The following is an 18,031-nucleotide window of genomic DNA, read 5'->3' as shown; positions in this document are numbered from 1 at the left end:
CAGCAGGTAGAATTGAAATTGCCCCTACCCAAAAGTTCGACCCAAAGGGGGGACATCAGAATTCGTTTTAGAGGTATGGTTCCTTCGCAAAGTTTCTTATTTTGATCCCTAGAATACGATTTTCACAGAGCAATGAGCGATTTTTAAATCGACCCGCCCTAAAGCATATCCAACGATCTTGAGATTTGTTTGGAAATAGGGAAAAAGTATGTCGAATTTATCGCAGCTTAATTTCTTGGTGCAACTACGATTGCGACTTTAATTTTTTTTTTTAATTATATTGTTATTAACTTTGAACTGACCTTACCAATTCGTCACAATATCCAAATGCAAATAAATGTTTAATGAAACATAAGTTCACGTAAGGCTTAAGCTTTTGGATAGTGCAAGATGCAATTTATTTATTTGCTCAAAGTGGTCTGATTTGGTGGAAACTTTCTGTGGCAAAACGCCCATCTCAAATTCACCATTTGTAATCGTTCAAATTTTGTACACTTTCGATTAACTTATCGTCTTTTGCGCACTTTCTTATTGTGGTTTCACATCACTGTCGAATCATAGTGTCGTGAAATGTAACTGAGGAAGGGCGCAAAATGCGGTAAGTAATTTACATCTGATATAACTTTGTAATGTATTAAAATTGCTAATTTCCTTTAACAGAAATAAATAGTTTGCAACAGGAAATCCAGCTCTATATGTTTCAACGTCCCTGACAGGATCACGGCACTACATCTTTATTTCGCATTTTGGGAATTTGCGATTTTTTGCATTTTGGTAATTTGCGATTACATTTGCATAACGGAACGACATAGCGGTATATATCTGAGTCCGTTTTAACGCGTGCAAAGGTTGTGACTTGAAAGTAAGAACATTATTGAATAATGTTAAAGCGTAAACCGCCGAGACGCAGCCCGCGCCTACAGCAAGATACAACAGGTGAATTGATGGAAATCAGCAGCGATATGAGCTCGCCATCCGCCCACGCTGCTGCAGCTTTATTGAATATGTCTGCTGCCCCAGCCGATGCAGCAACAGGGAAACCATCAATTCTTCATACTAATGCCAGTGCCCAATAATCACAGTCACTGCCGCCGCCACTCCAATCGTTACGTTTTCCGCCAATGCAAGCACGGTCACTTCTGTTGTCAGCGCCGCCGCAACGACGACCGCACCACCAATTGCCATAAGCGCTAGTGCAACTAGTTCATATGATTTCAACGCGTTAACAACTATTTCCACGCCAAACGGCAACAACGCAAACGTATATACCCCCAGCATCGCCGCCATTTCTGGGACAGACAATTTGGTAAATGATGGTAGCTCTATTTCAGTACAGCAGGTGAGTTTTTTGTTTAATAAATTAAAAGATTTAGAAAGCCAGTTTCGAAACACTCAATCACATATAGTTATCAATCAACGTCAAGCATACGACGTAAGCACCCGTTATAACGGTCAACAAGTAGATTTTTTAGCAACAAATAACTCACACAATGTCATGCCAAACGTGCAGTTAAGTAGCACCAATTATACACAGCCGTCGATGGTAGGTTCTTCACCCATGCATACATATACAACCGCTTCGCCACCCAACAACAATGCCTAGCTTTAATAATGGGTACCAGCCAAACGTCGTTTTTAGTACTCTGCCCCCTCAAAATTATGCAGCTAGAAATGCAAATTCATATTTGAATAGTTTCCACACCCCGCAATCGCTGACTACTAGTAATGCCCATTACCAAAACCGCGTAAAATGCAAGACTTGCCTGAGTTTAGTGGTCAACCGGAGGACTGGCATTTGTTTTCAAGTTCATTCACCCAGTCAACTGCTGCGTACGGTTATACTAACCTAGAAAATAATCAACGACTTTTAAAATATTTAAAGGGTGAGGCTAGGAAAGTGGTCTAATCGTTGCTCATTCATCCGAATAATGTGAATGCAGCTATGGAGGAACTACGATTCCGATTTGGTCGGCCGGATTCGCTGATACGTAGCCAGCTTCAGCAGCTGAAAGGAATCAGCCCTATTTCGGAGTCTTCCATAGAAAAGCTGATACCATTCGCAACAAAGGCCAAAAATCTCTCTGTGTTCCTTCAGTCTGTCAATGGGTGCAATATTTGTCCAACCCTACCCTATTGGAGGAATTAATAAGCAAGCTTCCCGTTAGTAAAAGAATAGAGTGGGCTAGGTATGCCGCCGCGATTAAACCGTATCCAACCGTAGTCGATTTCAGCAATTAGCTCAGCGATTTAGCGAACCTAGTTTGTACCCTGCAACAAAATGATAGTCGTCGAAAAATAGTAATGCATACCACGAGGAATGAGTCTAGCGAATCCGAGTCGCCGAAATGTCCAGTTTGCAAGGGCCAGCATAAAATTTATGTATGTCAAAAATTTATAAATGCCAGCGTAACTGATAGGTGGGCTCAAGTAAAACAAAGTTGTTTATGTTTTTTGTGCCTAAGAGGTGGGCATTCATCTCGTGATTGCTGTAACCGAAGGTTGTGCATGACCGATGGTTGTCAACGCAGACACAACAAGCTGTTACATGAGTCCAGCCACGCTATGAACGTTGTGGCCACCACGCCGCAAAACGAACCACCACTAGTATGTACCACAACTTTGATGGAATCCATGTTAAGCTGCTCATTCGATACAACCAAGCTTCAAGGACTGTTATTCGGCGTACTTTATATGGGCCCCGTAAGAAGGTGGACACGTTTGCCATGCTGGATGAAGGATCGTCCATCACGATGATGGACAGAAGGCATACTGGACAAACTAGGCATCCGCGGAGAACATAATCTAAACATGGAATGGTTTGGAGGTAGAATTGCCCAAGAAACTGCCACGGTCGTTGATATGGAAATAAGCGGAAGAGGATTAAGGAAGCGCCACGGACTGCGCCGCGTTTATGTTTTTTCAAATCTAAATCTGCCGGTTAAAAGCCTGAGTAATGACGATTTACGTACGTACTGATCGTAATTTACCAAATATGCCAACGCCGTTTTCCAACGCTACTCCGATGATTCTCATAGAACTAGATCACTGCCACTTAGGTCTTCCATCCGTCACAACGCATCTGGCCGACCGAGGTACATATGCCGCCATTACGAAGCTTGAATGGGTAGTTTTCGGGTCGACTGACCACAGAGTTGTTCCAAGTGCAGTGTGTCTACACGTACAGGAGGCACCTGATATTCATTCCCTTGTTGAAGAATATTTTAATATCGAAAGTTTTGGGGTGCGGCCTGCTCCCGCTTTAAAAAGTCATGAAGATGCGCGCGCCGAACGCATACTAAAGCAAACGACTGTAAGGGTAAATCGTAAATTCCAAACTGGTCTTCTTGGGAAGAGCGATTGCATCAAATTGCCTGATAGCTATCTCATGGCCAAGAACAGATTGTTTGGAATGGAGCGCAAATTTAAGAAGGACCACATCTTCGCCACGCAATATATACAAATCATACACAGCTACATTGAGAAAGGTTACGCTAGAAAACTGACGCCTGCTGAACGTGAAACGAGGAATCAGAAGTTGTGGTATCTGCCGCATTTCACCGTAGTTAATCCTAATAAACCTGGGAAATTGCGACTGATGTTTGATGCTGCCGCTTCTGTAGGAGGAGTCTCTCTCAACTCGTGTTTGCTTAAAGGCCCGCAAGATTATCAGCCTATGCCTTCAGTGCTTTTCAATTTCCGCAATGGATCAGTTGGCGTATGTGGCGACATAGCAGAGATGTATCATCAAATTTACGTTCGGCCTGAAGACAGATGCTCGCAGAGTTTTCTATGGAGAGAGGATGACACGAATCAACCGAGCGTTTACGAAATGCAAGTCATGACGTTCAGCGCAGGGTGCTCGCCATAAGCAGTTCAATTTGTAAAAACGATGAATGCGTTAGAATATGCTAGTAAATTTCCTCGTGCGGTGGAGTCTATAGTAAAGCATCACTATGTGGACGATTTTGTGGACAGCTTCGAATGGGTGGAGCAGGCAATAAGCGTAGCCAAGCAAGTTGCGGAAATACACAAGGCACCTGGATCCCAAATGCGAGGGTATATATCCCATTCGATGCCCGTGTTGGAAGCGTTAGGCAGCGATGGGCAAGCTGACAGCGTTAAGAGTAGGTGTTTCAATATCAATAGTCCGTCCACCAATAAAGTGCTTGGATTGTTTTGGCAGCCGAAAGATGACTCGTTCAAGTATGAGTTGAGATTTCCAAGATTGGAGACAGAAGTTATCAGCGGTAGCAGGCCACCAACGAAACGTGAAGTACTTAGCTACGTTATGTCCATTTTTGATCCTTTGGGATTTTTAAGTCATTTGGTAGTTGGAGCTAAGTTGATTATGCGCGAAATATGGCGGCGCAAGATTGTTTGGGACGAGCCCCTACCTGATGATGTTACCATGGCTTGGAGGAACTGGCAAAAAGAGGTACGGAGAACGGGCGATGTTAAAATTCCACGTTTTTATTTCAGCAAAGGAATGCCAAAGCAGTTGCAGCTGCATGTTTTTGTCGACGCCAGCGAGGAGGCCTTTTCGGCCGTATGCTATTGGAGGTACGTCACTTCAGATGGAACTGTAAGCGTTTCGCTTGGGTGCGCGAAATCAAAATGCGCTCCCATGAAACTTATGACGGTACCGAGACTAGAAATTCAAGCAGCAGTACTGGGAGCGCGTTTGTCACAAACTGTCCTCGACGAACAAGAACTCGTAGTCTCCTCACGCATTCTTTGGAGTGACTCAACAACGGTCATAAACTGGATAAATTCCAAGCATCGCCAATATAAACCCTTTGTGGCGCATCAGATAGCGGAGATCCTCTCGACAACCCTGGCGAGTGAATGGAGGTGGCTTCCTACCAACGAGAACGTAGCCGACGCTGCGACGCGTCGAAGTGGTGCTATCGACATGAATCCTTCAACGCGCTGGTTCTCAGGGCCAAAGTTCCTGTCCATGCCCAACTCCCAGTGGCCTCATAAGTCAGCAGTTATCAATAGCCAGCCTGAAGTTGATGAAGAAATTCGCGTAAGCCCTGTTTTCCTAACAAGCAGCAACAATTTAATTTATTTTAATAGATTTTCGACGTACATTAGACTGAAGAGAGCTACAGCTTGAGTGTTCAGATTTATAGATCGCACGCGGGGTAGAAGTTCTGGTGGTAGCCATTTTGAATTAACCTCGGATGAATTAAATACAGCTGAAGCCTATCTTTGTCGGCAAGCTCAACTTGCAGATTACGCTATGGAGCTGAAACAACTACAAGATAACCAAGCAGTGTCTCGTGAGAGTACAATACGCGATTTACTGCCATACTTGGATACAAATTCAGTTATGAGGGTAGGTGGTAGGATCCAAGTTGCCAGCTGGTTACCACTCGATGCCATACATACAATTGTGCTGTCACCGAAAAATCGCGTCACCTTGCTGATCGTATCTTATTATCACCGTAAGATGAAACACCAGAACACAGAAGCAACCATTGGAGAAGTGAGGCAGAAATTTTGGGTTGCCAATATAAGACAAGTTTTGCGAAGGGTGATAAACAGCTGCGCTGAATGTAGGATTGCTCGATGCCAACCAGTGAAGCCAATCATGGGCCGGTTGCCCGAGGATCGAGTGACTCCATATGTTAGGCCTTTCAGCTACACTGGCTTGGGCTACTCCAGCCCAATAATGGTGACGATTGGGAGTTGCACTCTTCACCTGCCTCTCAGTCCGCGCAATTCATTTGAAAATAGCCCACGATTTGTCCACTGATTCGTACATCCTAGCAATCAGAACTTTATTAACCGACGCGGTGTTCCAGTGAGGATGAGGAGCGATAACAGGAAGAACTTTGTTGGCGCTGATCGGTAGGCAAAGCACGAAGTGTTCGATTGCGGGCGTGTGGGCGACGAATTTTCATCGAAGTGCATCCAATGGGTTTTTAATTGCCCCACAACCCGGCTGAAGGCGGAATATGGGAGCGTATGGTACGATGCGTCAAGCGAGTGCTGAACCACACGCTGAAGGAAGTAGCTCCTCGGGAACATACCCTGCAAAGCGTGATGATAGAGGCAGAGAACATAGTAAACTCGCGGCCTCTTACGCATTTGCCGATTTCAGCGGATCAAGAGGAGCCGCTTACACCAAATCATTTTTTGATGGTGTCCGCGAATTCGGCGCAAACTCCGAACATAGGACAAATCGAGGAGAAGACGTGCGCGCTGCGGAAACAATGGCGGATAGGAAGACAGTTGCGTGATCAACTTTGGAAGCGTTGGGTGGTGGAGTATCTACCAACATTGACGAGGCGAGCTAAGTGGTGTGCACCGTCGAACGCGTTGAGTGTGGGCGATCTGGTTTTTGTATGCGATCCTAATATCTCGAGGAGACAATGGTGCCGTGGGGTGGTGGAAAAGGTTTATAGTGGTGAGGACGGCGAGGTAAGGAGAGCAGTCGTCAGAACTAAAACAGGCGTACTTCGGCGCCCAACTTCAAAGCTGGCCGTTTTGGACGTGGTTCCTGGGGAACCCTAGTCGTTCACGGGGGTGGGGATGTGGCAAAACGCCCATCTCAAATTCACCATTTGTAATCGATCAAATTTTGTACACTTTCGATTAACTTATCGTCTTTTGCTCACTTTCTTATTGTTGTTTCACGTCACTGTCGAATCATAGTGTCGTGAAATGTAACTGAGGAAGGGCGCAAAATACGGTAAGTAATTTACATCTGATATAAGTTTGTAATGTATTAAAATTGCTAATTTCCTTTAACAGAAATAAATAGTTTGCAACAGGAAATCCGGCTCTATTTGTTTCAACGTCCCTGAACGGCACTACACTCACTACATACACTCACGGCACTACACTTTCTTAAACTAAATTAACTACAACGTGGGTCTTAGAGTAGGGCAGGATTAGAAGCACACGCTTTCCATATTAGTATTGCTACAAGCATTTAAATGTTTTAATTTAATTTAGCCATAACCCTTCCAGCAACTTTCGAACAATTTTATCGTCTATCAAAAAGTGACTAATTCGATACGTTTGCTTGCCTTAATGAGGCAAAAAAAAACATACTTTAAAGAAATATTTCCTCCAAGCAGATATTTAGGCGATAATTAACTGTAAAGTTTTGAAACTCACTTAGGTTAGGTTAAGTTGAAATGGCCGGTCAATAACAACCTCACATAGACTCCATAGTGTTACCAGAATTTGTTTGACGACCAAACGGAAGAACCCCAATCATGTGCCAGGACATATGTTATAGAATAACCCCGTCCTCTTGGCAAATACTAGCAGTTTTCTAGGACCCAGCTTAATTGGTGCCTCAAGATCTGGCAACTCTGCCGCCCCTAATAGCTGGAGCCTTGACCCGGCGAGCGCAGGACATGAACACAGAACGTGCTCCACCGTTTCTTCCTGCAGCTCACACTTCCTACAATTGCTGTTACTGACGAGGCCTAACTGATAGCATGTGACGCCAGAAGGCAGTGTCCAGTCAGTATGCCATCGTGAGCCTTAAGTCTTCTCTCTTCAGAGATGAGTCACTTTGTGAGTCCATGCCATCTAACATCGTAGGCTTTGCAGATGATCTTAGAAATTTTCCAGCCCCGCGCTTTTGTCCACGCCTTTCCTGATTGATGGATCATATACAACTCCTGTCTCGTTTTGATTTCTCCCAAACGGATTGGGACGTCTATCGTCGACTCAGAGAGTGTTGCACCCTCCTTTGCCAACTCATCGGCCTTCTCATTATCTTCTATTCCTTTATGACCGGGAACCCAGTATATATGTATGGTCCGGCCCAAGCGAAGTTTTTGCAATGCTTCTTTGCATTCCAGAACACTTCTAGATGACGTAGTGTGTGAGATTATTGCCTTAATCGCAGCCTGACTATCAATGTATAAATTGATGCGACTGCAGCTTAAGTACGCTTCTTCCAGAATTTCCGCTGCTTTCTTCACTGCTATAATTTCCGCTTGAAAAATGCTGCAGTAATATGGCAGCCTGTAGGATCTACATATTTCTGGGTCGACACAGTAAACAGCAGACCCAACCCCTTCCATTAATTTGGAACCATACGTATACAAGTGTATAACATGTTCTGCCATTTCTGCACCCCGGCACCAACCCTCCGGCTCAATTGTAGCCCCAATATCTCTTTCGAAGCTCAGGCAAGGGACCATATATTCCGTTTTCCCGATATTACTTAGATGGCGCTACACTGTTGTGCCCATAAGGCCTGCACTCAAGCGGCCCGAGGCCCTAAGCCTTATTCCCGTTGCTAACGCGGCCGTTAGGTCTGCAGGCGGGATTTGTAGAATGGCATGCAATGCTGCTATCGGGGTACTTTTTAAGGATCCCGTTAAGCTAATCATTGATACTCTGCATACCATCTCAAGTTTTTTGATATACGTACTTTACTATGTGGATGTCCACCAAACAAGAACCCGATAGTAAAGTATGGGTTTGACAATTGCCGTACATACCCAATGAGAGAGTTTGGGTGATAGGCCCCACGTGCATCCTAGCATCGTCTTGCATGCATAGAGTGCCGCGGGGGCTTTCTTCGCTCTCCCTTCCACATGGAGTTTCCACGACAACTTACTATCTAGTATAACTCCTAAATACTTTGTGGTACATTTTTCCTGCAGGGTTTCCCCCCCCCCCCCCTCCCCCCTGCAAGCGTAGGCTTAGTCCAATTAGGGACCTTATACTTCCTAGTAAATAATACTAGATCGGTTATTTCGGCGTTGGCGGGTAACCCGACTCCAGATGCCCAGGCATGTACATCACGAAGTGCCTGATCCATCAGAAAGTTGAGTGTTGTTAAGCATCTGCCGCTTATGATGACAGAAACTTCATCTGCTTATGCCGTAAGTTTGACTGGTCCTCCGTCGCACCGCCGAAGCAATTGTTTTATAACCAGCGTCCACAGCATTGGTGATAAAATCCCAGCCTGTGGCGTTCCTCTGTTTACAGATTTCGTTGCCTCACACAGACGCCCATTGCGATGTGATCATTCTGCAGCTTAACATGAAGTCGATCCAATTTGCTAAAGATGGATGAACTTCAATCGAGTTGAGACTGTCCATTATTGCTCTTTTCGAGACATTGTTGAAAGCTCCAGCAATGGCCAGAAAAACACCTAGGGCATATTTCTGGTGTTCCAAGGCCTTCTCTATATTCATAACCACCCTATGCAATGCAGTATCGACTGACTTGCCTTTGGTGTAAGCGTGTTGCGCTGAACAGAATAATTCCTCGTTCATTTTTGATTTTATATACACATCTATTAATCTCTCTATGGTTTTGAGTAGAAAATATGTCAAACTAATAGGCCTGTAGTCTTTTGGGTGCAGGTGAGCTTTTCCCGCTTTCGGTATGAAGACTACTCGAGCCGTTCTCCAAGATTGCGGGACGTGGTTCAGTTTTATGCAACCCTCAAAGATTATTCTTAGCCATTCTATAATCGTTCCACCGGCCATCTGCAGCATGGCAGGAAATATCCCATCTGGGCCCGGCGATTTAACATAGCAAACGCTTTTATTGCCAATTCAATTTTGTTCTTTGTCACCAATCCTGGTATCTCTCGCTCCGTATTAGGACTGTAGACGTGGTTACATAACTCTTCCGCGTCGTCTCCTGATGGGAAGCGTGTGTTAAGTTAGCGCCTCAAGGGATTCTTCACTACTGTGTGACTTTTCCCCGTCGTTTTTTATCAGTCTCTGGACTGCATCTCCTTTAGATAGGACTTTCCTCAGTCTCGCGGATTTCGCTGGAGCATTCAATGTCGGCATGGAAATTCTTCCATGAAACCCGCTTTAACCTGTTGATTTCACGTTTATAGATCCTCAACAGATCTCTGTATTCGTCCCAGCTCTCCTCGCTTCCCGTAACTTTTTCCAGCTTAAAAATCTTTTTTACCTGCCCTCTAAGAAGACTCAGCTCCTTACTCCATCATGGTGGCTTTGCCTTGAATCTTCTCAGAAGATAAGCTTTGTTGTACGCGGTTGTCAGCGCCTTTGATAAGAAGTTTTTGCACTCCTCCAACTCCTCTACGTTGCAACCTCTTTAGGCTGCTCCAATCTTCCTGATACATCTTTCTGAAATTCGTACCAGTCCATTGCCCTACGGTTTCTAAAGGTTTACCTTTCTCTATCCTCTTTAGGGGGATTCTGAAGCTGATATATGCATGTTCTGAGAATAATGGCCTGTCAAGGACCTCCATTCATACCCCTATATGTTTAGAACTCAATATGATATCAATCACATTGCTTAACGTAGGACTAGTATATGTAGGCACGCTACCCCTGTTGGCCACCTGTAGACTACTCTGTAGTATGTAACAAAAAGGGACTCACCTCTATTATTAATATCGTCACCTCCCCATACGCTGTGATGCGCAAACTCATCTGCGCCAGCCTTTTGAACCCCTCTGGTGCGGTTTCCACATTATGGGCCATGTAGCAGGATGCCAGGATAAGGGAAGGTTCTTTCTTACCTTCTATTGCGACTACCGCTAGGTCTTCAGTACTGAAGTTAGATAACATGCACGAGTATTGGCGTTTCCTTACGATGACTGGAGCTCTAACCCTGCTTTCCGTCTTTGCGTTATAAACGCTGAATCTTTGAGGGCTGAGTCCAGAAACCTATCCTCCAGATGAAAGCCATGGCTCCTGTATCAGCACCACATCAAACGAACCCTCCTCAAGAGTCAGGAGGAGGCTGCTCGATGCCACTTTACTGTGTTGGAGGTTTATCTGTAAGACTCGCAGAGCCACTGAGGTGTTTGTCTGCCTCCAAATTATCCCCCACTGCGCTCACGCAATGCAGTTTTTCCGCTGTTTTCTGAGTCTTGAAGTCCGTTTCACTCTCCCCTGTTCGAAGCGTCTTTGTTAAACTCGCAGCATCATTGAGCTGTTTGTCCACTTCCAATACCTCCGCCTCTACGCTTATATCCCTGTATCTCCTGCATTTAGCATATTTTGGTTTTTCTTAAGGTTTTCAGCATTTTCAGTGATTTGCTCGTGCACCTCTGCCACTTCGCATGTGCACCCATCATTTTCCGCTACTTTCAGGTTATCGAGGTCCTTTTCCACCTCCACTGCTTTTAGCGTATTGGGGTTATTGTCCTGAGTACTCCTCTTTTTAACGCTCATATATATCCTGCGCCCCAGGATATTATCCCAAGCTGCGAGTGCGACAGATCCTCCGATTCCTTATTAATTTAGAGGATGTAGTACTGGACCCCCTCCACGGATCGAGATACGTGGAGTACCCTCCAATCCCGTATTGGTATGTTCAGGTTCTGCCGCTGCAGCATGCTAAGCGTGTCTTCCGTCTTCACCACTCGGGGATCCAAACCTTGGCCTTTGGTATCGTGGGGATAAGTGCTCTATCCACCACCTTCAACCTTGCGCCTTGTTGTTTTTGAAGGTCTGGAACAACTCTCTACATCCATTACAAAGTCGCCTTATTGGTGCAGGTCATCAGTTTAACCCCATTGTGCCATCCAGCTGTTTCGAGGGCTGGTAGCAGTCTGTTTCAGTTGGCATCTGCCCATTGGGGACTCTGTAATAGTGCCACGGCAAGGGACTGCTTCGCAACTTCGCTCATCTTCTTCTCGGTGAAACCGGAGTCTCAGCGTTAGCTCCGTTTAGTATCATCGAGTAAGCTGGGGTCTGATTGTTATCTACCTTTAGCTTATTAGCATTTGTGTCTTTGCTTCTCAAGCCATTATTGCCTTCCTTTTCCTGTATTGGAGCTTTTGAGGTACATGGCTTTCCAGTACTTATATCTCCCTCTTCGGCCCGCTTTGCAGACTCTGAGGTTTGGTTCCTGTCATTCCGGCTGACTCGCCTCCTGGTTCTTGGACTGAGGCGTTTACCCTCTCCCCATGGTCCGCATAATATAACATATGCTTTTTAAAATCCTTTTTTCAATTAAATGTTTTTCATTTCCTGAACTTAAATAAAAACTTTACTGTGGAGAATGGATTTTTTTGCTAATTTTAAATGAGTTGAGCAAAACCCAAAATTTAATTGTAACCTATTTATTTGCAAAAACATATTTTCGCGCCTTTATTTGTGCCGCACGAGGCAGAGGCGCTTCCTGTTAACCCAGCTTTGGCAAGACTTTGGCTTCCTAGGTTTCTATCAACTTCTCCCGAAAGATTTTCTCACACCAGTATGATTTCAACTTCCTAAAGTATCCTATCGAAGAACTTACTTTCGTGATACGAAAATATTATCTTCCTCGACACTTTTCATCTTAGCGCTGTAGTAATTTCTATTCCTATCAAAATAGTTTCTAAATGTTGTCATAACTGTTTAAACGGGTAGGCGCCAATTAAGTAAATAAGTGAATGTTGCTTTTGGTGTGGCTCTTCACAATTTCCTTTTTTTATACGTTTCAGGGAAATGAAATGGTTTATTAAGTTTGGTACGAATCTCATAATTGTAAGTTTTTCAAGCAGAGCTTCTCTTCCAATTTCCGTCGTTCTCCTTTTAATTTATCCTACAAATTGTAGGCCCCATGTTTTACGACGACTCCGAACGGCAGATGAGTTTTAACTGAGAAACTTTTCATGGCAGAAATACACTCGGAGTATTAGCCAAATCACTGTCGAGGGGCGGCTCGGCTTAAGAACGTTTTTCTAATTCAAAAAACGTGTTTCTAAATTTTTGATGTTGCTTTGCCCGGATCTTGGGTGTGATCGGTGGAGCACGCTACCACCACACCACGGCGGCCGATATACATATACCCACCAATAAATATATCGAAATGATCAGGATGTCTTGCTGAGTTGATTAAGCCAGGTCCTTCTGTTCGTTTGAACGCAAACTAGTACCAAATATATAATATTTGAGATATCTTGATGAAATCTGCCTGGAGAACGGGTATCCGATGAGATGTCCGAGCCGACCGGATCTGACCATTAAAGCATACATATATCCCCAATACAGCCGATTGTTCAGAAAAAGGTTTTTATGTTGTATCTTCCTCAATTTTTCAGCTTCAAATTCCCACAGATACTTTCATATATGACCCACACGCTTGTGCAGTATTTGATATATCATATAACCAATTGTTCAGATAAGGGCGTATTTGTAATGTCTGCATTTCACGAGCTTCAAATTTCACCAAAAAATTTTTGAAATCGGTGGTATATATAGTATATATCTCACGCAATCTATTGCTCAGATAAGAGATTCATAGACATATGTAGATATCATCATGTTAACAACAGAAAAAGTGAAACGTTGTGTTAGGATTTCCGATCTATTATTTCATTTGATATTTATCGAAGATGTCGCTTGCATCTGTTCTATATATATCACATATCTAAACTGTTTATTATTCGGTTGATTATTCATGATTATGGATGCCGAAAACCTCATCCTCCTCATCCTGCAGAAGAAGGTCTCAGCCCTACTTGTTTTTGGTAATTTTAAAGCTCAAACTCGCAAGGCATCCGGCACATACCGTAATATGCACATTGGAGAGTTCCTAGCCGTTTACAATTGCAACACCCTTTCGAATTTTTTAAAAATAATTTTCGTTTTTTACTTATATTTTTGGTATGGCAAACGAGACGGTCATGCATATACAAGATTAAAAAATGGTTGCCATGGATCCCTTTGCTTTACGATTTATTTATGCACTTTGTGCTTTTTTTTTAATCGTACGGAGAGCAAGTATGTTCTCTTTTAAAATTGTCAATTTGTGGTATATTTTTATATATTTTTGTATTTACTTTTTTTTTCCTACATATAAATCGTTAGCTTAAACTCTCGAACTGTTTAATAATGGGAGAAAACCTAGGTAGGGGTAAACGGTCCACTATACCGAAGAACGACGTTGAAGGGGCTAATTCGAAAATCCAAAACTCGGAGGATAAAGCAATATTATGGCCCAGTGAGCGTATTCCACAGGGTGGCCTATTCCATACACCAAAGATCGAGTATAGTAAAGAAACTGCAGATTTGTTGCAAGGTTCGTTTTACAAATTAATTTAGTGCAACTTTACTTTCGTAGACGTGCCTGCATACATAATTTTTGGTGTTATGTCGACAAATCTAGATTTAGAGAGACATTTGTTTTTAATATTAAAATTCTCATACAAATGTATGGACTGGTGCACAGGAGGCCCATATCAAGAAAAAATATGTGTATGAGTAAGAATTGTGAATAAATCCAAAACTGCGACATAACACCTTGATTCAAGTATGCCTGCATATAAATACACATCTATGTATACCACGTATAGTCCTTATGGCTGAATCAAAAATGTCGATGATGATGCGCAAAAAGATTAACTATCATTTACGTAACGGAGAGCCTTTGCCTAAGCCTGAACCGCCATCTATTAACATAAAGGATCCAGATACGGCGGCACTTGAGATTTTACGACGTGCCCATCTTGCTAAACGAAAGAGTCTGGAACAAATATTAGCTAGCGGAGCTTATGATCCAATTTCGTATCGTCCAAGACCAACAAATCGTATGCCCACTGAGGAAGAAAAGAAATTACTACAAGAAGCTATGTCAGGAATGCGACTGGCGGAAACAACATTGAAGGCAAAGCGAAAACCGCGCATCCGAAAGGATGCCAATGCTACAGAGGAGAATATTATTGATGAACGTAAAATTATTTCAAAAGTGCCATTAAATTTATAAAAAAAATTAAAATCTTATTTTACAGTTTTGGAACAAATTAATGAACGCGCTAATTGGTTGGCCGAAATGGAGGAATTGGGTGAAGGGAAGCGCTTTAGAAACGAAGTCCGAGAGCAAATAGCGGAGCGGTTACGTCACATAAAGGCATTGGAAACAAAAATTCAAATTAAAAAAAGCGGAATGCGTTTCGTGGAATAATTATTTGCTATGCTTGTCCCAAGAAAACCAGTTATTACAACAACTCTCTTCAGGCAAATATCTATATATTTACTCATTTACATTTTCGTATGCACAACCCAATAGAAAATATCTATATCACTTGTATTATATTTTGTATAATTTAATTAGCTTTGATACAAGACATCATAAATGTAGATGCAATACCATGTTTTTGAAAGAAAACTATATTTCGTTATTGGTGCGGAAAAATAGCACAGGCTCCGGTTTGAAAGAAATTTCTTTGACAGCTTTCAAGTCGTATTTCCATTCGAATCGAGCTACATAATAGGGCCCCAGCTCTAATATGTTTCGATTGTTTGATATATCAAAATCAAAGCTTGGCGATAAGGATTACAATTACAAAACGATTACAGTAATCGTAATATCAGCATTTTTTAAATTACGATTACAGTAATCATAATCGAACGAAACTCGATTACGATTGCAGTACTCATAATTTTGAAAAAGTTGAAATTACGAATACTGTAATCGTAATCGAAGTTTCAACGATTGCGTAATCGTAATTTTAAGTTAGTGGTTGGATGTGTTCAAGCTGCAGTTGTTGCGGCAGTGTTACTTTTTCTGGCAAATCCAAATTTGAACAGCTGTGGCAACGTCGGGCGTTCGTTGAATAAAACACTGGCAGTCTATTGATCATCGTTATCAAATCAAAAATATCATCAAACATTTTCACTGCGCCATTCACCAGCACCTTTATCAATTTGAGTATCAGAAGAAATATTCCATCAATTAAGTAGCACCCAGTAGCAAAACACGCCCGTATTCACGAATATATTAACAAGGATGAATTACGTACTTTATTTCATCCCTTTGAGCTATGATATCTACCAATCCATTATTAAAAATAGTGACGCTCAATGTCTCCAAGAAGACTTAGATAGATTAGCAATCTGGTGCTGTAATTCGCGTCTATCTCTCAATCTCAACAAGTGCTTTGAACGACATATACTATCTCTGGTAATTCCATTCATTTCCTTGATGAGATTAAAGACTTAGGAGTTATCTTTGACTCCTTGTTCTCTTTCAATAACCATATTAACTATGCTTTCTTAGGTTTCGTGAGGCGTAATAGCACCAACTTCTCAGATCCCTATACCTTGAAATCGCTGTACTCATCGTTTGTTCGTTCCAAACTGGAATACCTTTTATATTAAACATAAGTCTGCTAATTATGCGATAAATGCTCCATTGTCGCGCTCCCTACGTGAACTTAATGAGATCTCAAATTCTATTATGCTTGATTTTTCTTATTTAAAGTATATTTTTCTTAATTTACTTAACTCTGTTTTGTAGCTAGGCTTACCCAGCCAGCATTTTTTGAAAATTTTGATCAAAAAATATTTAAATATCATACCCCAAGATGATTAAAAACGTTCAAATTTAAAAGCATTTTCTGTTCGAAAATTGACGTATCGTCGGGAGAAAAATGTACCATAAATGTGATTATTCTTGAATAATCATTTATGATACCTATTTCGAAACGCTTGTTATTCATATTTGATATCATTGTAAAATTGAACTTTAGTTGTTTTAGAGTAATATTTGACGGCTTTTCACAGTCATTTTCTGATCATATTCGTGAACATATTTCAATCGTTTTGGTTGAGATTTTTGAATCATTTTTGATGCATTTATTCTTCATATCTCATTCAAAATAAGATACTACATAATAATCTTATTTCACCAGGGGAAGAAAGCATGCGAAAGTGAGCTATTCGAACCACAGCTAACTCGCAAAAAAACTTGACCGATATACACCTGCGACTACAACATCTAACATCAGCATTATCGTCTGCATCTTAAAATACGGATACGATACGGGATGTTGAAGCCGTATCCAGGTATGTCAAGATAGTTTCACTTACCTGGGGTTCAAATAGCTCACAACCTATGTATTGTCCAATCATTATGTATTTTCTGGGAAACTGAACGGGAGAAATGGTTGGGGAAATCTTCGTTCACGAGCAGCATTACATTATTTTTGTCTTGAAGAATATCTTTTGCATAAATAATACAATTTTTATATATGTATTTTTTCTTAGCTTCATGATTGAAAAAATATGTGTATGTGAAAAAAATAAAATTTTTTATGAAAAGTAAAATTTCAACAAGTATAAAATTCATTATTCAGTCAACAAATATATTCATAAAAGATTCAGAAAGCTGAATGAAAAATGATTATAAATTTTTGATCACCTAAAGTAAACACATTTAATTCAAATATGATTCCAAAATGTGATTGAAAAACTATATTCAGTTTTGATCATCAAAGGTAACCATATTTGATTATTCTTTTTGTTGGTTTTTATGAAATATTAAAATTTAGTGATTAAAGGGCTTTAAAAATGATTCCAAAAGGTGATCGAAAAATGCTTTTTAGTTTTTCATCATCAAACGTATTCATATTTGATTATATCTTTTGTTCAATTGTATGATAACTCATTATTTAGACAGAAAGAGTAATCAAATTGTATTGATATGTAGGGAAACCAAAATTGAATCACCTAAATGCTGAGTGGGAAGCCTTCATTGAACTCAATCCTCCATACAATATACAAATTCCTAATTAATTCATTATTGCTTATTGAATGCCTTATGGAGTGAAAAATGTAGTAACTACGGTTTGCTGATGGTGTAGGGTTCCTTTTTATATATTATATATTTTACTTGTTAACTTTATATACTTTGTGAATTCATTAGTTTATGTTCAATAATTGCATCCGGGTACTGAAACTACTCGCCGTCTAATTATACAAAAATTATTTTGGCCAAACATGAATAAAGAAATTAATAGATGGTCCAAAGAATGTATAAGTTGTCAAAAATCTAAAGTTTATCGACATACGAAGTCACAATTTAGTAAAATTTCAATACCGAAAAAAAGATTCGAATATATTTATTTAGATATTTTAGGACCTTTACCTATTTCAAAGGGACATCGCTATATTTTAACTATTATAGACAGGGTCACACGTTGGCCAGAAGCATACGGATTAAGGGTAATTTCTGCAGAAGCAATTGCAAATAAATTTTTACGTGAATATATACCTCGGTTTGGTGTACCTCTAGAAATAACTACTGATCAGGGTGCTCAATTTACGTCAAAATTGTATACAGAATT

General features: G+C 41.3%; 1 protein-coding gene across 1 annotated transcript; it reads left to right on the top strand.

Moving 5' to 3' along the window:
* The first annotated feature begins 549 nt into the window (after window positions 1-549).
* On the top strand, window positions 550-15,084 carry LOC137251904 (UPF0193 protein EVG1 homolog). Its single transcript, XM_067786888.1, has 5 exons — window positions 550-598; window positions 661-1,339; window positions 13,776-13,986; window positions 14,261-14,635; window positions 14,696-15,084. Exons 3-5 carry the CDS (start codon window positions 13,800-13,802, stop codon window positions 14,866-14,868), a joined length of 735 nt encoding a protein of 244 aa, XP_067642989.1. The 5' UTR covers window positions 550-598; window positions 661-1,339; window positions 13,776-13,799; the 3' UTR covers window positions 14,869-15,084.
* The last annotated feature ends 2,947 nt before the right edge of the window (window positions 15,085-18,031 follow it).

This window comes from Eurosta solidaginis, chromosome 5 (assembly GCF_040869045.1).
Source record: "Eurosta solidaginis isolate ZX-2024a chromosome 5, ASM4086904v1, whole genome shotgun sequence".
NCBI classification, from domain to species: domain Eukaryota; kingdom Metazoa; phylum Arthropoda; class Insecta; order Diptera; family Tephritidae; genus Eurosta; species Eurosta solidaginis.
This window is presented reverse-complemented; position numbering and strand designations above follow the sequence as displayed.